Source organism: Carassius carassius, chromosome 2 (assembly GCF_963082965.1).
Source record: "Carassius carassius chromosome 2, fCarCar2.1, whole genome shotgun sequence".
Lineage (NCBI taxonomy): Eukaryota > Metazoa > Chordata > Actinopteri > Cypriniformes > Cyprinidae > Carassius > Carassius carassius.
In genome coordinates, this window is record NC_081756.1 from 31,538,398 (window position 1) to 31,561,169 (window position 22,772).

Genomic DNA, 22,772 nt, shown 5'->3' on the forward strand with positions numbered 1-22,772 from the left:
ACCAAGACAAAAGATTATTAAAACAATGATATATTTTTATTTTATTTGGACATTTATACTTTTTAAAAGTGTACTTAAGTGTGTTAAGAAACAGTTCCATACAAGTTTCAAAAAGTGGCCTTTAATTTCAGTAAAATATTATTTGCAAGTGTTTTTTTTTAAATATACTATTAAAATTTGAAGTACACTACAAGTATGCATTCAATATAATTAAGCATACTTAATTTTCACAAGTGTAACCATCCACTAAAAGTTCTTTTCATTGTTTTACATATTTACCATATTGTCTAATTTTGAGCATAAGAAGTATGAAGAAGAACAAATAAACATTTCCTGCTTTTCCAGTTTGTGTAGGGCCTAGTGTTTTAGTACGCTTTGTAAAAGGTCCCTAGCTCTTTGACGAGAGAGCAATTCAAGCATCCTCTACTTTGCATGTCCATAAAAACAGCTTTGTGGAAATCCACCATAAGCAAATTATGACTGACCGGCCACAAGGGGAATTAAACATCAATGGTACTTCTGGCTCACCATTTGCTTAAATTGAGGCCACTCTCGCTGCAGGGGCTGATAGTCAGAGGAGGGCCTCACTGGTGTACAGCAGGTGGTAAAAACTCCTAATGGCTAAAAACAGCAGCTTCATCATTGTCCAGATTGTGTTGATTGTTGCATATCCATGCATAAAATATGCCCCATTTTGCTAAATCTACTTACATTGCATTTGTTCCACACTACTTTGGGAGGTTCAAGACGGCAACACAAAGAAAAATGGGGAGGGCAGCACAGCACGCCGCAATCACAGCCTATGATAATCGCCTTTAATCCAAGACTGAGTTTAGCCGAACAATGAAAGAAGGAAGTAGAGAAAGTAAGAGAGAATGAAGCATGAGAGCCAAACCATGTCAAAAGTGAAAAGGTCAAAAAGTCGTTTCTGTCACAATATTGACTTCCTTTTTCAGTTTCTCATCACTGCAATGGCAACAACTGATGGAATGAATCACAAAGTTGATTCTAAAACAGTCAGAGCTTTAAAACACCAGAGCTCAAGCATCCTGACATTTATTCCCATGCTCCTGCTCCGCGTTCTGTAAATGAGCGCCAAGCACCTGTTAAATGATGCTTGATAATGGAGCTACGAGAAATGTGCTTCATGAGTTTTCATATTCCTCACAGGAAGCACCATGGCAAGGGGTGAATCAGTGCTAAAAATACAGTCCTGCTCTACTATGAGTCATAGACCCCCTCCAGCAGGCATGCTCTCCAGCCAAACACAAAGGAAGCGCTGGAAGAAAGATGGAGGGAGAACGAGAAACAGACAAAGAGGGAGATGGAAAGCTGGGGGTGGGGTGCTTTTACAGGGGTCTTCAGAAATCTGGGATGTCATCCAAGAAAAAAAAAATCTGCAAATTGTTACCTCATTAGACTTTGATTATTCTGTAAATATGGCCAATCGTCCATCAAGTGCTGGCGGTGTGATGCTTGCTCAGCGAGAGAGGTCAGAGTCATACCGTCCGTCATGTTCAGTTTCAACACCACAGGCCATTTCTGAAATACGCACGGCATATTCATGCAAGCTGGCGAAAGAAAATAATGAATAATATTTCATTATGTTCTCATCATTACAGAACATCCAATGCATTTCTGTACTTGATTTGCTAAACACGATCAACTAAATTATGGAATAATGTCATTCACCCTTTTTCCAATTCAATTAATGTGGGCTCGTTGGAACAACAAAATGATCATTATGACTATAACCAACAACTTTAGCGTGAAACATTCGCAAATGATCTTCATATTATTGTGGTATGATAAATGTTTCAGAGATGGTTCACACAAAACAAGCCTTTTGTACTTCAAGGTCTGGAAGTTCCATAGCAAACACATCAAAGGTGCGAGGGTGGCTTCTGTGTGGAGTGATGAGTGAATCTGACCCCTCACTTGATCCAGCACTCTGACGCCCTTGAATCTGTTTGGCATTGAGCCACAGGCAAAGTGACACTGCCCAAGCTCAGAACGTCTGCTGAGTGTCTCTGAGAGCCGACCACAGATCAGTCAAAGACAGGATGTGCAATCAAATCACTACATAATCATGCAACATGAATAATGGAGATTAGAGTTGTGCATACCACAATGTCACAACGATGTTTCTGTCATATGTTGTGTGTTTGTACTTGTGTGTTATGGTGGTGGGGGGGTGACTGCCTTAACATGCAGACGGCCATCTGTTCTACTCAGGGCTGTGGCTGCAGCTGTGGGGGGTCTGACTAATCCCCAAACCCCCTCATCTGGTCAGCTGGTTACACAGTGGGGCAACATGACCTGCTTTCAGCCAGCTACCCAACTAAACATGCCTAATACCTCACCCACTCTAAATCAGCATCAACATTATCATTGACCTGGTGTACATGCCTTTCATTTACAGATCTACATTTTGGTTTACATTGGAATATTCCTTTATACATGTAATCAGAATATTCAGAATAATGCACATTCTTTTCCCACTCTACTTGTGAAAATACTACTCATACTTGCCCTCTATTTCAATAAAGTAACTTTTCATTCAACTTATAATACAGTATGTTACAGTGTTAATTAACCTGTCTCCTCCTTGATCTCCTTTGATCTGTCTATACATGATTCTTCAGAAATCATTCTAATATGATGATTTGGTACTATATAAAACATTTCTTAAATAGTTGTGCTGCTTAATATTTTCATGGAAATTGTGATACATTTTTTCTGGATTTTTTTGATGGATAGAAAGTTCAAAACAACAGCATTTATTTGAGGAGGAAATCTTTTGTAACATCATAAATGACTCACTTTTGGTCAATTTAATGTGCCCTTGCTAAATAAAACAATAAGTATAAATAAAACTACTGGCATAAGCAATCTACATGAAGCATTTAATATCAACATATACCAAAAAATCCTGACCTAAATTTTCCTGTGCATATGGTCATAGTCATAGAAACAAAAACAAGTCAATAGAGCTTCCATTTTCTATAACAGGCTAAACCAATCAGTCAATATTTAGAACTGTAAATTGTATTTGCTCTGCTTAACATGCAATTTTCTTTCTTTTTTTTTTGCTGTTATTCAATGGCAATCTCAATCCATTAAACACATAAAATCAAAACATTCACATGCACAAACATATAGTCAAACACTGCTGTAACCATAGTGACGGAGCTGAAAGCAGAGGAAGATGTCCACATGTAATGTACTGAAATAAAGGGTTTTTCTTCCTCAGCATAAACCGTACAGCTGAAAATAATATATTTCATAAAGCACTCTGTGGCTAATGTAAGGAGGAAATAATGCCAGACTGCACACGCAGAATATGGGTAATATAAAACCACGCAAAAAAGCAATAAAGGCACTCGCATTCCAGAGCCACGCAACCTTATGAAACTACATATCAGCAACACAGCAGATAAGAAGAAACACTATTTACCAATGTAATCACAATTGACATCAATAATATAGGTTAAACAATTCAGGGTTTAATAAGTCAATTTGTCAACAATAAAACAACACAACAAGGGCCTAAATCAGATCAGTATATCAATCACTGCTCGACTCTCAGTGTGAACTGAGCTCAAAAATGGCTACAGAAGAGGTAGCAGATCTGCATTCAGTGTGAGGGGTAAAACCTGAGCACATAGCAGGCCCTGACCCCTCCTTGTGACGGTCTGCAGGGTTGTGTGATGCTGTTGCCATGCTGAACCAGGCAGCACTCGCCCAAGCCAGATGTGCTCAGAATGTGTGCCGCACCATCTCCACGGAGACACGTCTGGCAACAGTTCCTGTGCTGTAATGCAGTAACACAGCCTCACTCCTTGAGCCGCCTCAGTCCAGACTCCAGAGCACAACTAAATTAGAAAGACCCCAGTGTGCACGCACACACACACATACACACACACACAGGAATTAGCTTGCAACCAAACTGTCTCTCTCTCAATGTGCCTGTGACAGTACCTGTCATTATTACGGTCAAAGTGAAAATAATGTCTGTTCACCCACTCCCCACCTCCCCACCTCCCTAATCTGATTATGCCATTTGATCAGAAGCTTGCGCAGATGCTAAAAGCTGTGGAGAATCTCATGCACGGACACGAGAGCACATGCAGACACGCACGAGCAGTTGCGGGGCCATCTGTATGTATCCTACGGGGTGTGAGGGTCTTGACATCATGGAAAGATCACAACCCCAGTGTTGCCTGAGGCGGTGCTCTGCAATCTCTTGTAGTTTTGTTTTTAACATTTTTTAACAGATGCAGAATGAACAAGTTCCTTGTGTGTGTATGTGTATGTGTGTGACACTCTAATATGTGGGTGGATTTCTAGTTATGCTACGGATGGATTATTTTAGTTTCTAATAGGGGTAAATGGGACAAAAAAAGTGTCTCTGAACTGTATGCCCTGCCTGTTATGATGCACCAGGCAACATCAAAAACAATGATTCATGTTGATACAGTTATCTAGTTAGCGAGACCTCTCATTGGCCATGTCCGGGCCATATGGATATGAAGGGCAGGTAACATGATGTCATTTACAACACAAAGTTCATTCTGTCATGAGAAAGTCACTACAGGAGCAAATAAACTTTAAATGGAAACAGATGAATAATTTATAGTCAATTGCACAAATTATTACAGGTCATTAACTTTCATAGCTCAAATAAAGCAAGTCTGGTGACATGTAACATTACGGTGTCCATGTTGTAATTAATTTCAGTAGTAGAAGCTAGCACATGAACACTTACAATTTTAAAGAATGACAATAGTACAAACGTATAAAAAAAACTGTTAGGGCTTGGTAATATTGATTTTACTTATAAGCCAGTTCTTTTTAGAAAATCAAAATTGTGACTACTAGCATAGGTTAAATTGGGCCGGAGCGCAGCTCCGCCTCCTCGGTTCCACAACACACCACGCCGGAGCTCAGCTCCGTCTCCACCAAATATTGTTATTCCACTTGAATTATTTTTCATCTCCTGGTAAATACATGACATATGAGAAATGAATAATTAGCAAGACTACACAGAAACACCCAAGCTACATGGAATTATCAGACGTCATAATGCATTAATCCCTGTGTTCTCTTGTTCAGCACCCCACCCACCATCGACGTTACCATGGAAACCCGGGAACGGCTTGCAAAATCAGTCTTTTAAATTCAACCGCCCGATGGGCTCATTGTGCTGTCTAACCCTTAATCGAGCATACGTGAGTATTTGGTTTAATTTACCTCAGATAAATAAGATACATAATTATTCAAACACAACCTACAACTTCATTTTCTAATGTAGCCTCGCTCGCACGGTTTAGTTTTTCATTTGATTTGTCTGCTAAGGCCATAGCTGCCAACTCTCATGGATTCGCGCTCTCATGTGACGCCACACATCAATTTTCTCACGCACAGTAAAATCGCAAAGCAAAGAGGACATGAAGACCAACAGACAAGACAGAGCAGGATACTTATGTTATAAAAAATAATCTCATCTCTCAGATTCTTTCAATTTTATTTCGAAATTCAAGCAATAAATACCGTTTTGGCGCTTGTAAATGTGAAGTGACAGATCCCTATAGCATCACGAGAACAGATGATCTCTAGCTAATGAACAATGTTAAATACAGTAGTTATAATAAATAAAAAAACGCATTATATGTCTGGCCTGATTAGTTTTTTTTTTGTCTTGAGAAAAATGAATGCCTATCTTGTGTAGCCTACCTAATATTTATCCAAATGAGTCAATATTGAATCAAATCACAAGCACTGAACTGAATTTAAATCATAAAACTTGTGTCAAGCAATAAAAAAAATTAGCTTATCAGAAATTGTACCATGTAAACAATATAAATTGTTACTAAACCTAATACAATTCTGCTTAGTTACTAAAATGTTCAGTTTTGTTTTCACACCAATTTGATATTTAAAAATAAAATATTTAAAAAGTATATAATTATCTAACATCTGACTAATTCATGCATGCAGTCCAGGATGGTCCCAGAGCTTTTTGATCAAATAAATCTGTTGTCACCTGACACCTGGCCCTCTCCAGTGCCACTGCTTTATGGAGAATAAGAATTGAGGCAGCTGTCAATGCTGGCAATGAACTACTGTAGTGTCAAACAAGGTTTAAGGGACTACAAGGAAAACCCAAACATGGCAATTAAAGAGGGACTTCTGAAATTAATACACACAGTAGATACTAGGGGTGGCACGGTTCGCTGAAAAAAAAAACCCGTACCGTTCGGTTCACCACACACGGTTTGGCACACGCTGAGACCACGGTTCAACTTAAATCTGACAAAGCATCTGTAATATGGTTTGCTACAAATAGCACGTAAAACAAAGTGGGTTCAGTTAATATCTGTTTTCTGTTGATGGATGCGCATTCTGGATTCCCAGACATTACAACAACAGTGATGAGGAGAAAAATAAACACTGGACAAACCATTCACTCTTGATGAATGTGAATGCCATATGCTGGATTATGAGCAGTCATTTATTCCGTCATCAACCGGGTGCTGATAGCGCGCACTTGCTGTACTTTATTCAATTTCTGTGCCTTAAAACTTATGCTAGACCTGCCTAAAAAAAACTACAAAAAAACTGAAAATCACTGCTTATTGTTTGTATCTTTACTCTATTGTATTTATTTGTGCTGTAGCTTGAAGTTGGATAGAATATTCTTCTTCTTTTTTATTAGAAAGTATAGTTTTTCCATAAACATAGCACGTACCAAACCATACCAAAACGGTGACTCTAAAACCGTGAAACAAACCGAACCGTGAAAAAGTTGAACCGTGCCACCACTAGTAGATACACTGGCTGTGAGCACATCTGGATGTGAAAGGGGATTTTCAGCGATGAATATTATTGTTTCACCGCTGAGAAATCAGATGAAGATTTTCAATGTGTCCTCTTTGATGTTTGTAAAGTTAGTGGGTCCACCACTAGAGTTGTGGAACCCAACTAAGGAAGTGGGTGATGACATGGAGGTCAGCAGACCATGCTGCCTGTAGACAAAAACAGCATAAACCAGAGGAGCCTGCATTTACTCCTATTTGGAAGCTGATGAATGCATGAATTGTAGTATGTGAATAAGTAAATCTGATGTATTTAACGTGTAAACTGTTATGTCTGCACAAGTGTTGTTCAGGTTGTTGAAAGATGCATTGAGTTGAGTAATTACCTCCCGTGTCGGTGAGATTAAGTGAAGTGAAAGTGACATACAGCCAAGTATGGTGACCCATACTTTAGAATTCGTGCTCTGCATTTAACCCATCCAAAGTGCACACACACAGCAGTGAACACACACACAAACCGTGAACACACACCTGGAGCAGTGGGCAGCCATTTATGCTGTGGCACCCGGGGAGCAGTTGGGGGTTCAGTGCCTTGCTCAAGGACACCTAAGTCTTGGTATTGCCAGCCCGAGACTCGAACCAACATCCTTAGGGTTAGGAGTTATACTCTCTAACCACTAGGCCATGACTTCCCCAAATTATGAATCAAATATAACATAAATCAAATATAACATAAACTGCCAAAGAAATTGGCCCTGATTCTCTTAAATCAACATAATTTTCTTGTTTAAAAAGATGTTTACATATTTGCCGACCAATATTTTTAAACATGCTCAATTTCATACATTTTCCGAGGGTGAAATCCGTTGCCTGCTTGTTAACATTAAAGGTAAAAAATAATAAAAAATTGTAATGTATTTATCTTTGTTTGAATAACTACTCAACCTTACCTTACACATTAATACTGGAAAAACAGCCCCTTAATAATAGCCCCTGTGTAAAACACTAAGTCAATTTATGGAGCGATTTTTAATGATGACCACCGTAAATAAGGGCAAAAAAGCCAATTTAACCACTGACTACTAGTATAGTCCAATTGCCAAAACAAACTACTCTTATAAGCAGGTTGTTTGAATTAATAGTTCAAAATGGCCAGAGTGTATCAGACCTGAGAAATTATTTCATATGCAAGAAAATTGGAATCAAATTGAATAGTCTATGAATCAGAACTTAATCTGAAGTGTATCAGGAAGCGGTCATTACCCAGTCCTAATAATAATTTAAATAAAGATAAGCGGTAAAAGCTAATGACTTGTTCAATCCACACAAAAAATAAGCAAGAGTGTATTATTAAACCAGTTAGAGCAAGTATTCACTACATCTTGTATGTGGAATGAAACTTCACAGAATTACTATGCAATGCATCAATGTAACTATGCTCTGTATCTTGTGTATCTATCTACAAGCTCTGTGACTTCTATCGCAGGACAGACTGGCTGTGGAGGCAACCAAAGCTTGCTATTAAATGAGTTTGACTTCAGTGTCCTAAAGCAAACATGCTGGCTGATTCTCTTACAATCCTTTACTTTTTGCTTTATACCAATATAGCTCAGCACTGATCATGTGCCCAACATGAACCTGTAAACCCCGCATTCAAATAATGGTGGAAAATGGCTATGGTGTGTGAACTGTGTGTGTGATTGATCCCTGTAGAGCAACAAACCTCATACATTCCTCAAGGAGAAACGGCTGAATATTTCATTACAACTATATTAACCATGAGCTACATTGAAAGGCAGAGAATTAATGAGGCAGTGCCACAGGAAAACTAATGAAAGCACTGAAAAATAACATGCTTAACCTGCATTTGCTCGGAGAAACATTCAAAGAAGTGTTGGAGAAGAATGCTTACATTATAAATAACTCTTCATCCCTCTGTCTCCCTCTCCCTGTGTTGTGTTGGTGTCAAAATAAGCAGCCTTTGTTCTGATTTCCCACTGATTTCTAAATTGTATCTCTGAAAATACTTTTGCCATTAATTTCAGTCCTTCTAAAGCCTTCTCAATCCTTGTTGTCTTGTTTATGCTGCACTAGCCAATATTGCAGTGGTCTTGGACTTTTGCAGTGATAGACACACTTGTATTTTTTGCAGTATATAAATGGAAATTCCACTATCTTGACTTCTCATGTTGGTCCAAACGTTACATTATGTTCTTTTTTTGTGTGGAATAAAAGTATTTTGAAGAATGTTGTGGTGCAAACACAAATTTTCTCTATATGGACCATTTTTGTTCAACAAAAGAAAATCATCATACAATAATTCGTTAATTTCTCAAGTGAACGGGTCCTATAACCAAGCAGTTCCCAAGATAAAGCGAATAGTATTTGGCTGGTCATGTGATCTCAACACCCTGCCCCCATGAGATGACTCACTACATGTAAAATAAAACTGTGAATATTAGACTGATATGCCAGGTTGACAGATTAACATGTAAAAGTCTCTCAGTGCCACAAAGTAAGAAAGCATCTTAACACATTATAGAAAAAAAAAAATCAGGTCTTCCCTACAAAGATAACCAAGAACCATTTAACTGTATGTTCAGTTCAGGAACCTTGGCCATTCAAAAAGTCCCACTGGTACAGATCCAGCCATTAGGTGTGAAATTATGAGCTTACAGATAATATCAGACAAGGACCATGCTCAAATTCAGCCTTGAAAGGCATTATTCAACAGACATTAAGGGATGGGGGAGATCCTCATTCACATTCTAATAGCTCAGGCAGAGAAGCTACAATCAATAGCTGGACCCTCCAGGCAAGGCCGAGGAACCATGTGGCACAGCCGTCCAGAAAACAGATGTATAAAATTGCATGAAGCCTCCCCCGGTTTCCATAGAAACCCTCAACTTCTCTTAGACATAAGGAAAAAGAGGTGTGTGGCTATTATTTTATTGCTGGGTTAGTGCTGCACATGCAGCGATTGGTTGGAAAGATGTAGTACTGCCACACATAACATATTAACACTATGTGAAACTGTGATTTGCAAATTGCTGGTCTATAAGCTGGGTGTTTTTCTCAAACCCAGTTCATTTTGACCTGTAAATTCTCCCCTCTAATTTACTCTTAAGTAAGCGAAACTGAAGCCATTCGGTTACGAATAAAGGGGCCATTAAGCATCAGCAACCACCTGACTATTGACCAAACCCCACCATCTGGACAGGATATTCAGCCCTTGTGGGTTCTTTACCAATCAATCAATCGTACAAAAAGACATGCCACCTCATTTCATTCATACAGTACTAGCACAATGGCACCCAAAGAAAATAAGGAATGAATACATTTTTATTGTGACGCTGTCTTATCATTTTTATTTTCAGCGTGCTTTGTGATAAAAGTGCTGGTCTAGCCTTCAGTCATTTGTAACTGGGTGAGTCTGACATGTTCTTTTGATAAGTGTGCTTGAATATGTGCCATCTTTTTGCAGTAATGCAAGCAGTCAGTTTGTTGAAAAAAAACTGTTCACCTAAAAATGAATTCTGATGGTGCTTACTCACCCTTACTTCATTCAAAATTTGCATTTGGAATGTAACAGGTACATTTCTGAAGTATACACTGAACACTATTTAAAATGATTATGTATCTAGTAAATGAGGGCTGGGACTATCAGGCTTCAAAATTACCATAAAGATGATTCATATTTCTTGTGCACTTGGTTCCAAGTTTTCTGTAGTAACATAAGAGACATAACATAAGAGAGTAACATAAGAGAAAGTGTCAATGTTTGTTTAATGAATGAATCATTCTTGGGAGCTGGATCCTTTTAATAAGTCAGAGAACCAGTTCACAAAATGTTCACAAACTGGACTGATCTAGTTCTGGACTATGACCCAGACAAAACTTTTTAACAGCTCAGTGGAGCAGAAAATTATCAGTGAATGAAATTTTGATCTGTTGTGATTCAGTCACTGGTCAACGCACATATGTTGAGCTTCTATTTACCATATATGATGTGCTCTAACATGCCTGATTCGCAACAAGCACTTTGAGCTTCAGCTTACCTTATTTGATGAGCGTCCATCAGTGTTTTATTTGAATAAAGCCTAAATTTAATATGTTCAGCCTATAAAAGAGATCATGTCTTTTCAGAAGACTAGGATTGAACTGCTTGATCCATAAGGATACGTCTTAGAATCTCTTTATAAAGTTTTTAAGTGTCACATTTTTGTTTGCATGGACTTACAATGGAGAGACAGAAGTCAACAAAAGTATCACAAGTCTGGAATGATATGAGGGTGAATAAATGATGACAATCTTTCTTTTTGGGTGAATGAACCCTTTAAAGCTTGTAGCTTCATGAACAAAGAGTGACCAGGTCCATCACACTACTTAAAATTTCCTTTTGTGTTTGTTTGTTTTACTCAAGACAGAAAATCCAACGAGTTTGATAGGACATGAGTGTGAGCAAATGCAAAAAGATTTTTCTTGGGGGTGAACTATCCCTTTAAACTATTTCTCTCTCCCTCTTGTACACTGTATGTTTATCTCCCCTCCCTTTTCAAGTTCTCTACAATCTATTCCACTCAAACTCTTTCATACTGCTCTCTCCTTCCTCATCTTTTTCTGTACCTTTCACTTATTTCACCCCTTCTCTCTCTCTCCCTGTCCATGTACTATCAGTATTCCCATTAATCTGTGTTCACAGGCTCTGGTTTGACTTGAACTTTCACTTTACACGAGCTACAGGCTAAACATCTATCCTAATTAAACCAAGAATTAGTCCATCTGTTGAGCAGTTACCCACTGTTTGGACTTCTGTGTCACTTCAGATGTACTGTTAGCATTTCAGGATACTTATATACACAACAATCCACAGTAAGCTTGATAGTTGGGTAATTATTGCTCCTGGATGACCCATTTCTGATCAGATGCTTTTTTCCAAGGCAAGTCAAGTCACATCAGAACTGCCAGACCGTTCTCATCCCAAGGCGTCATATACTGACCCTTTTGACATTTCGTCAACATCCTACGCACATGGCACCCTCTAGCGTCAATATTAGAAGCAGATAAAAATGGGCCAGAAGGCGCCTCCTAGCGGTCTAACCCTAACCCTAACCCTAACCCTAACCTTAACCCATAATCTGTGTCTCATATTGACGCTAGAGGGTGCCATATGCGTAGGATGTTGACGAAATGTCAAGAGGGTCAGTATATGACGCCTTGGGATGAGAATGCGTTAGAACTGCCCAAAGAGTAGAGTAAGAGATAGCAGACACAGCATTCACTGCAAGTAGTAAAGGTAGAAGACGCTGCTGACAGGGATGGTGTGATGGAGATAGAGAGAGGAACATGGAAAGGACAACACCAGGCTTCACATAAAAGGCTTCACAGCTGCTTCAGGCAGTAGGGTGCAATTTTCTGCAGTGGGGAAAGGGGAGGGGACCACCAAAACTACACAATACAATGTACATCACCTTCCACAGACTATGTACGCAGCATAAATGTGTTTTGAGGTCAAAAGCTAGTGTACTTTTACTTTTAGCAAACTTTCACATTTAAGGTTAGTCTTTCTATTCTGGAAAACACTGACTAGTCGTCCTTCACTACGCAGATTTATAGTCTAATCAAACACTCTCTAGAAAATGAATGCCCCTTCCCCTAACTATCAAATTCAATAGGAAATAAGCAGGAAAGAAAATAGCACTTGTCGTCAATTTGACCCATTTAAATTTTTGAGTTGATGGAAATACTGGATTATCTATGAAGTATTTCTTGAAATTTTGTGACTTTTGTATTTAGGGTCATTTATTCAAATAAACTTACACTGAACTGAATGTGCAGATTTTTTTTTTGTCCATACATGTTCAGTTTGCTGGGAATAAAACTAAACTAAAAAAACTAAAAAACTGTTACATTATGTTTATAATATTCACAGTTTTTTTTTTCATAATCATACCCAAAAATACAAGGGTGAAGACATACCAAAGTTACTATTAATTAGTGTATAATGTTACATCTGCCAAACTATGAGCCCATCTGTGTTCTTTTCTGTGTTCTGAAGGCAATGGATGACCTTATGCTATCACTATTAACAAATTACTTAAAAACTGTTTTTGGTGTCCATATATAGTACATTCTCAACACCATTTAATCTACAACAACACTACTAGCACAACTAATAATATATTTCTCACCATGAAAATATTTGGCCACAAAACTCTCGCAGGGAAAACATGGAATCTCTCTAAGATGCTCCCCAGGCTCAAGAAGAAGGACACAGCAGAAATAAAGTTAATGAAGAATGACAAGAATGAGCAATAAATATACAATATATTTATGATAGTGGACCACTCCCAGCAAGGGGAACAAATATGTTTTCACAGTAGTCATGTAAAAGCAGTAACTAAATCAGCATACTATCATTTTAAAAACATTTCAAGAATTAGATGTTTTGTTTCCAGCCAAGACTTGGAGAAACTTGTTCATGCCTTTATCACCAGCAGGGTGGACTATTGTAATGGGCTCCTCACCGGCCTTCCCAAAAAGACCATTAGACAGCTGCAGCTCATCCAGAACGCTGCTGCCAGGATTCTGACTAGAACCAGAAAATCTGAGCATATCACACCAGTCCTCAGGTCCTTACACTGGCTTCCAGTTACATTTAGGATTGATTTTAAAGTACTTTTACTCGTATATAAGTCACTAAATGACCTAGGACCGAAATATATTTCAGATATGCTCACTGAATATAAACCTAACAGAGCACTCAGATCACTAGGATCGAGTCAGTTAGAAATACCAAGGGTTTACACAAAACAAGGGGAGTCCAGCTTTAGTTACTATGCCGCCCGCAGTTGGAATCAGCTTCCAGAAGAGATCAGATGTGCTAAAACACTAGTCACATTTAAATCTAGACTTAAAACTCATCTGTTTAGCTGTGCATTTATTGAATGAGCACTGTGCAATGTCCGAACTGATTGCACTATATTTTCACTGTTTTTTTATTTTATTTTATGTAAAATCATTTTCCAACTGTTTTAAATTCATTTTAAATAAGTAAATTTTTTAATAATTTTAAAAGTATTAAAATTGCTTGTTTTATTCTTGTTATTATTTTTCTTCATTATTATTTTACTTTCTTTTATGTAAAGCACTTTGAATTACCATTGTGTACGAAATGTGCTATATAAATAAACTTGCCTTGCCTTAACCGTAGTAAACAAGTAGTAAAATGTTGGCAATTCTTTCCAACCTTAAATTAGAAATATATCTTATCCCACATGAGAGGCCATCAGATGGAATCAGCTCTGCTCTACCAATCATCCCTGCACATATTTTACTGTAGGAATCATTTCTTGCGTATGACGTGAAGACTTTATAGATTCCTGTGTACGTCTTCCAGTGTTAATAGCGGAGACTGAATGTAATCTACATAAATCAATGGTGGGAAAGAGCCTATGTGGACTGTTGCTGTCTGCCTCTGATCCCGAAGATGGAAAGCATGGCCATTGTGAGAAAAGGCTTGTGAGAAGGGGGTGCAGCCATGACAACCAACCACTGCTATCCGCCACTTACTAAATGAGAGCCAACTGAAGGCTGGAATATGTCTGCGAGACAGAATCCCCCTCAGACAAAAACACACTGACAAATTGTCCACAAAGTCAGCCCAGCAAGACAGTCAAGAGCTGACATTTCAAACAGGCTTTTCAGGCTAAAACACAAAACATTCTTTGTGGTGATGAAGATGTTGTTTCTTAGAGCGTAATTTAATTTTCCCCTCCTAACTATATTAAACAATAACTTCACTCAATTAATCAAAGAAACCAATTAGATAATACAGGTCCATCTTTATATTACAGGCCACTGTATTTAAAGTGACAGTTCACCCAGAAATGATTTCGCACCAATGCATCATTCCAAACATGTATGACTTTCTTCTAAGAAACACAAAAGAAGATATTTTGAAAAATGTTTTAATACTTTTTTTTCTTTCTTTAATGCTTTTCTTTAGAGCTGAAACAACGAATCGATTTAATCGATTAAAATCGATTATTAAAATAGTTGTCAACTAATTTAGTCATCGATTCGTTGCTAAATAACTTTTATTTGCCGTAAGCGGCTCATTTCGTGCATATTTCAAATCTGCGGTGACCAAAGTGTGGCAGTAATGAGCCACCGGAGGTTTTACTCAGCCAGTACAACAGGAGAAGTAGCGAATAGCCAATAGCTGGCCTTGTTTTATGTCACGTGCTTCCCGAACAGCGTCTCTGCAGCCATAGACATCATATGATATCTATGTCTGCAGCATTCAGCGTGATGTGGGAGTACTTTACATTGAGCCTTTAAAAAAGAAGAGTAACCTGTAAACTCTGCACTACTCGCTGTTTAAGGGGACGTTCACATATCGCGTCTTTTGCGCGCTCAAGTTCGTTATTTCCAACACCGCACCGCATCGAGTTAAAAACATTTCAACTTTTCAGAGTGCAGCAAGCGCACCGCGGGTCATGTGACAAGAACTAACCAATCAGCTTCATCCTTTCCCGTAACAACGTTAAAAGCTCAGTCAAGATGAAAGGAACAGCTGATCATAGTTGTATATGGATTTCCATTTTGAAATAAATTTAGTAGCAGAGCTACTGCAAGCGATTTTTTGAGCTGCAAATCCATTTATCCTTTGCTGAAATTTCCGCGTCTTCAAGGAGAGAGCACGTCATGGTTGCTTAGCAAAGGCAGACGCCTCAGGGGCGCTTCTGCGCGAGCGCTTTGGAAAGAAGGAGAAAGCGGTGCGCCTAGCGTTTTCCACGCGTTTTAGGCGCGATTTGTGAACGGCCCCTAAGACTTTCATTTGTGCAGATTCTCCAGTACAATGTTGTTGGCAAATGTTTAGTCATAAAAGCTGATAACATTGCTTTTTAACAGTTAACATTTAAAGCTTTACAAACATGTTCTGTGATCAGTTTGTCGTTTACCAGTTCAAAATTCAGTCGTGCAGCCTAATTATGACTGAATGAGAGAGGTAAATGTAGATATTTGAAATGCACTTTTTTTTCTAAGTATTATTCACTGCTCTTTTTCACACAGCAGGTTTTTTGTGTGTGTCCTATTTTTTTTTCTGGACAACCTTCTGATGGATTTTACTTTAAATTGTGAGTTCCATTCAGGTTTCATGTAGAGCTGAAACAACGAATCGATTTAATCGATTAAAATCGATTATTAAAATAGTTGTCAACTAATTTAGTCATCGATTCGTTGCTAAATAATTTATTTGCCGTAAGCGGCTTATTTCGTGCATATTTCAAATCTGCGGTGACCAAAGTGTGGCAGTAATGAGCCACCGGAGGATTTACTCAGCCAGTACAACAGGAGAAGTAGCGAATAGCCAATAGCTGGCCTCGTTTTATGTCACGTGCTTCCCGAACGGCGTCTCTGCAGCATTCAGCAGGATGTGGAAGTACTTTATTTTGAGCCTTCAAAAAAGAAGATTAACCTGTAAACTCTGCACTACTGAACTGTTTAAGGGACCGTTCACATATCGCGTCTTTTGCGCGCTCATGTTAGTTATTTCCAATGTAGGCGCGCAGTATGCGCGCTCATAATGGAAGCGACGCGGTCGCGACGCACCCGTTTTTCCAGGCGCGTGCGCACCGCATCGAGTTAAAAACATTTCAACTTTTCAGAATGCAGCAAGCGCACCGCGGGTCATGTGACAAGAACTAAATAATCAGCTTCATCCTTTCCCGTAACAACGTTAAAAGCTCAGCCAAGATGAATGAACAGCTGATCATAGCTGTATATGGATTTCCATTTTGAAATAAATTTAGTAGCAGAGCTACTGCAAGCGATTTTTAGAGCTGCAAATCCATTTATCCTTGCTGAAATTTCCGCGTCTTCAAGGAGAGAGCACGTCATGGTTGCTTAGCAAAGGCAGACGCCTCAGGGGCGCTTCTGCACGAGTGCTTTGGAAAGGAGGAGAAAGCGGTGCGCACAGTCTATGGGTGCGCCTAGCGTTTTAGGCGCGATATGTGAATGGCACCTAAGCCTTTTATTTGTGCAGATTCTCCAGTACAATGTTGTTTGCAAATGTTTAGTTGTAAAAGCTGATAACATTGCTTTTAACAGTTAACATTTAAAGCTTTACAAACATGTTCTGTGATCAGTTTGTCGTTTACCAGTTCATAATTCAGTCGTGCAGCCTAATTATGACTGAATGAGAGAGGTAAATGTTTAAAGATATTTAAAAAGCACTTTTTTTCTAAGTATTCACTGCTCTTTTTCACACAGCATGTTTTTTGTGTGTCCGTTTTTTCTGGACAACCTTCTGATGGATTTTACTTTAAATTGTGAGTTCCATTCAGGTTTCATGCCATTGGCACTTTATTCGAAGGATTGTTTACAATTTCACAGCATAAGCTATAAAGCTGTTTCCCAGTAAATAATAAAATACAACGCACTGCAATTTTATTCTGTTTTATCCTTATTCTTCGTAAGAAATATGTTCTGAAAGATAAAATATGTTCTGAAAGATTCCTTAATAAGCTTTGTTCAGGATGTTAAACTACTTTAGGAGCTCTAAGGACTGCCATGGTGAAAACATTATTTGAAATCTCCTTGTGAAATTTGCTAGAGTATGGGTCAGTGTTTTGATTGCAGAAGAGTTTGACAAGGGATCACTAACACATAATAAAACAACTCCAGGTATATTTGTGATGAGGATATGACAATGCAAAATTATTAAAATCTCTTAAAAATCTATGCTGAATGATAAAGACCCTTTATTAATAATTTACTTTGGGGGAAAAATGGAAAAAACTAAAATATAAGTACATAAACCGATTAATCGATTAATCGTAAAAATAATCGACAGATTAATCGATTATCAAAATAATCGTTAGTTGCAGCCCTAGTTTCATGCCATTGGCACTTTTTTTGAAGGATTGTTTACAATTTCACAGCAAAAGCTATAAAGCTGTTTCACAGTAAATAATAAAATACAATGCACTGCAATTTTATTCTGTTTTATCCTTATTCTTCGTGAAAATATGTTCTGAAAGATTCCTTAATAAGCTTTGTTCGGGATGTTAAACTACTTTAGGAGCTCTAAGGACTGCCATGGTGAAAACATTATTTGAAATCTCCTTGTGAAATTTGCTAGAGTATGGGTCAGTGTTCTGATTGCAGAAGAGTTCGACAAAGGATTACTAACACAATAAAACAACTCCAGGTATATTTTTGATGAGGATATGACAGTGCAAAATGGTTAAAATCTCTTAAATCTATGCTGAATGATAAAGACCATTTATTAATAATTTACTTGGGGAAAAAATGGGAAAAACTAAAATATAAGTACATAAACCGATTAATCGATTAATCGTAAAAATAATCGACAGATTAATCGATTATCAAAATAATCGTTAGTTGCAGCCCTACTTTTCTTTTCTTTTTTTGGCCCATACACTGAAAGTCAATAGGGAGGGACCCATCTGTTTATTATTGTATGGACAAAAAACATTTGCTCACCCTGATGTCTAAAACATCAGGGTGAGCAAATGATGTCAGAATATATATTTGTGGGTGAACTATGCCTTTAAATTGGAGAAGCATATAATATATTAATATTTTAAAATAATAATAATAATTGCATCATTTGCATATACTAAATTCCATAGTATATGACACCGGCTTAAAATTATGCTAAATGTCCCCCATCCCAAGTAAGATATTCATAGGTTATTCATAGAGTTGTTTCAAAAAACATATTAAAACATCACTGCTTGAGCGTCTCGACCAGTCTGGCACAGCAACATTGGCTTAAACAAGAGCATGAGTTTAGGGCAGTACTATCTTTTTGTTCCAGCAATTGTAGACATCATTTTCACAATTCTGTTTAGTGTCTCTATCTAGCCCTATGCTAAAACTCTGTTTTAGATACTGGCAAAGAGGAGCAATGGTGTCCCACATGTGGAAGTATTAACTTGGATTGAAATGAACCCTACGTGCACTGCAGCAAAATAACCATACTTTATGTGGTTCTGCCGGTGGCTCTTCATATCTGCCTTGCACCAGCACCTCTGCAGTAACCGACACCCACTGGCTCTGAAAGAGTGTGTATATACATGTATACAGCAGCTTGATTATCTCCATGTCCATGCTGGAAGTGCAGTGGAGGCCTGGGGCTCTAACACCACTCTGCATGGAGCCTGCCCATACAATCCATCTAACCCTGACCCAGCAAGAGGGCTCCCTTTCTGCCTGTGATAGCGTGCGTGATTCAGGGACTTCGTCACTTCATTAACAGACCTCCTTTGGGACGCCCTGATGGGGTGAGAGAAGGAGAAGACGAGGGTACTAACAGAGTAGTGCAGATGTGAACAGAACAAAATACAAAGCGACTGAATGACTCTCATAAAGCAGGTATTGTTGAAACATTATTGTTTTGCAGTAATCTGTCTCAGCCTTTGATTTCTCCTGTAATCCTCCTCTGCTTTTACTTTCAACTGACTCAAGCAGCGAGGATGCTATGTGAGATGGCTAAAGCATCACAAAAAAACAGGGAAGGCAAAAATACAGGCACGTACATCCGTTTTTATTTGAGGAGTTGAGGGAGGGGGTAAATTAAACTAGAGCGTCCTTTTTACTGTTTCCCATGGGGGTCCCGTTTTAGCTCTGAGAACTCTCTCTCTCTCTCTCCCTCATCCCATAAACCACCCCCCCCGTTCCCATCTATCCCTACCCTCCCCCAAGCTCCTCTTTCTCTGTGTGAGTCTCACTCATGACATATGGGCTCTCCTCTGCAGCGGCAGCACTGGGAAGCGGTGTTTATTGTGCAGGATTCTCTCAGCAGCCATGCCAACGGCGGCTGAACATGCAGGAATACCCTCCGCTAACTAGTCAGAAGCACCCTGCTCTTCTAACCACAGGCTACACAAGGATTTATTTTAAGAGTTGGAGCCAATAGTTTATTTGCTGAAAGAGCGTTCTATTCGCAAATGAACAATGTGTGCCATCTCTTCTGTTGAACAACAAACGATGGATGCATTTACAGTCATCACATCATATACACACATTGCCAACACTGGTTGCATATTATGGTTAACTGAGAAATTAGTGTTTTTTTAAAGGGATAATTCAGCTAAAAACTCAAATTCTTTGATCATTTACTCACCCTCATGTCATTCCAAATAAATTTTTCTTCTGAGGAACACAAAAGATATTATAAAGAATGGTGGTAAGCAAACCATTTTATACATACAAAAAAAAAAACCAAAGACATTTTTCAAGGAATATACTACATTCAGTTGTACAGTTTTCTAATGACAGGAGAGTTAGTAAATGATGACAGAATTATCAGTTTTGGGTGAACCATCCCTTTAAGACCGAATGAAATGACTTGATGATTGCAGTATATTTTCCCGTGACAACGTATTTTTTGTATTTAAATTGGAAGTTGGGGCAAGACATATTGAGGGGTTGATTATCGGACTATTTTTGTATAACCAAAACCTTTTAGTTTCCACCACAGCTATGACCCATGATCTTCTAACAGCTGTTGCTAGACAGAAGCAGGTGGTCAGGGAGATTCTTATTGGATAAAGAGTGCAAGGTGAGTCATCAATATTTTTGGCTCATTTTCTCACAAAAGAAAAAAAAAGAAGCTCTGTCAGAGTACTGAATTAATGTACTAAATGTAGTTCTCAACTGTTGATGAATTGTGTACTTCAAGTATGCAGGTCTATAGAATGCATATATTCATTGATATACGAACACACACCATGTTGGTCCTCTCCTATCACCTGTATTTTATTTGACTTGTAACATTCAAACAGCAATCACAAAAATCATTACTCAAGTATTGTTAAGTACAACTTTCCTGGTATCTCTAGCACTAGAAAAGATCCACCAGCCTCACGTTTCTGCATTTTTCAAATCTGACAGCTCCTCAGCTACAATGGACTTCAGAATCTCAGTGGACACGGTACACCATCGACAAATTATTTGCCTACTGTTAACAGACATGTGTATTCAGACTGATTCAATGTACTGCTTTGCTTTAGTATATTTGGACACATTAAGAGACTGCAATTTTTAAACATTGAAAGTTAATTTTGACGTGAAATGATGACATAAATAGCTTTTAAAAGCTAACGGACACAAACTATAAGCCATAACACTAAAATTACAATTTCATTAATTATAATAATAAATGATAAATTGTCAACAACTCATCTGAATGACAAAGTTATGACTGTACAGAGTTCAGCCATGCTGGTTACGTTTAACAGGAAACATGAAAACTTGAAGACCTGACTACCAAGACCTCTGGCATCAGTGTTCTTCAAAACAGTCAATCTATACTCTTAACAGTTGCAGTTCATGTGTCGCATAATAACAGCTGCAGGCACTTGACTTGGATCTGTCTGGCCAGGGATATCGACTCAGTAACTGTTCTCTACCAAAGCCACACCAGAAGAGGCCACTGGCCACAGAACACAGAGTACAAAAACTGCCACCAGATCAATACCTCTTCCACACTCCCATGTCTTCAAGCCATTCTTAGCTATAAGAACATAAGAATAACCTTTTTGTCATGCATTATATGGTCAAATCAACTTGGATGATTATGGTATTGATTTTTAAAACGGCACAAGACAGCCAACAGCTTTTGAGTGGCTTTCAGCAGAACTAAAGCAAGCCTGCTTTCCCTTATAGGTTACCTCAAAGCTCAGCACTGTATTTCAGCACCACCAGAGTGCAGAGAGAGTCAGGTTGAACACATGGTGCACTACGGATGCAACAAAACTGTCCGAGGGCCACCGGTACCCTGATGTCTAACATTCAATTCTAGATCTTGCACAAGACAAATAGATTCAGCAGTGAGACCTGCAAGTACAACCAACCACATCCCGTTGTCTGACAAATCTGGATTAACGGCATTAGCCAGAAGCAAAGCGGAGCCGCAAAGCCAAACTGTCATTTGCGATGACCAAGTTCCTTTTATATGATAAAAATACAAACGCTTGCCAACTTGTTCCACCCAAAAAGCATTCTGCAACTGATAAGAGCTCACCGGAAGGTCAGAAAAGTAGGCAATAATGTCCTTAATCTGCGGAAAACCTCTCTACACAATGACAAGTCAGCACTCACAGACACGCATCATATTTAGTGAGCAGCGCGTGTCATCATCCCTGATCTCAAACACACAAAAGGACAAACCTGTCTGTCCTTTGCCGAGCGTCTTTTCCAGGCGATACGGTCCCACGTAATTCGCATGTTGGGAGCTGTTGTCTTTTCCCGACGATGACATTTTGCTTTACACGGACGAAGTTGCAATGCCGACCAATTTCTGCAGTTCGGCAATGAAGTATTTCTTCAGTACCGCAGTTATTTCCCCGCCCAGCTCTTGCTCCAGACGCTGCCTCTCTCTGCCTCTGCCTCTCTCTCTCTCTCTCTCTCTCTCTCTCTCTCTCTCTCTCTCTCTCTCTCACTCTCTCTCCTTCGCTTAAGAATCGCTGGGGCTGCTGCTCTAGTCTCCTCCGCGTCTCCCTCTTTCTCTCTCTCTCTCTATTTCTGCTGCCGAGCGTTCTGATAATCTCACAGCAGTCAGTGTGTGTGTGTGTGTGTGTGTGTGTGCGCGCGCGCGCGCGCGTGTGATGCTCAGCCTGCGCCTGCGTGTGTGCGCGCTTAACACACGTTTCTCATCATAGACACTCAAGAGTTTAATAATAATAATAATGATTAGCGTCGTAATACTGAATCATACGAGACATTATAAACCTTGATTTCAAATGATGCGTTGTGCTTATAATGTTTTTTTTTTAAGCTAGAGAATTTACATGAATTTATAATTAATCTATGTATAGCTACTTTCAATTTAGTAGCTAGATATTGCACGAAGAATTAGAGGCACGACGAATCTCATGTTTGTGAGACATATTAGATGTGTTTGATAAACTATTAACT

The 22,772-nt window shown here is 38.7% G+C and overlaps 1 protein-coding gene across 6 annotated transcripts in view; it reads right to left on the minus strand.

Moving 5' to 3' along the window:
* Positions 1 to 22,276, minus strand: part of LOC132108228 (serine/threonine-protein kinase BRSK2-like) — a 153,482-nt gene extending 131,206 nt beyond the window's left edge. For all 6 annotated transcript variants that reach the window (XM_059514904.1, XM_059514921.1, XM_059514896.1 and 3 more), the window contains exon 1: positions 22,026 to 22,276. In XM_059514904.1, coding sequence (XP_059370887.1) covers positions 22,026 to 22,116 — 91 coding nt within the window. In that variant the 5' untranslated portion in view covers positions 22,117 to 22,276. The remainder of the gene's footprint in view (positions 1 to 22,025) is intronic.
* Between the last annotated feature and the right edge of the window lie 496 nt (positions 22,277 to 22,772).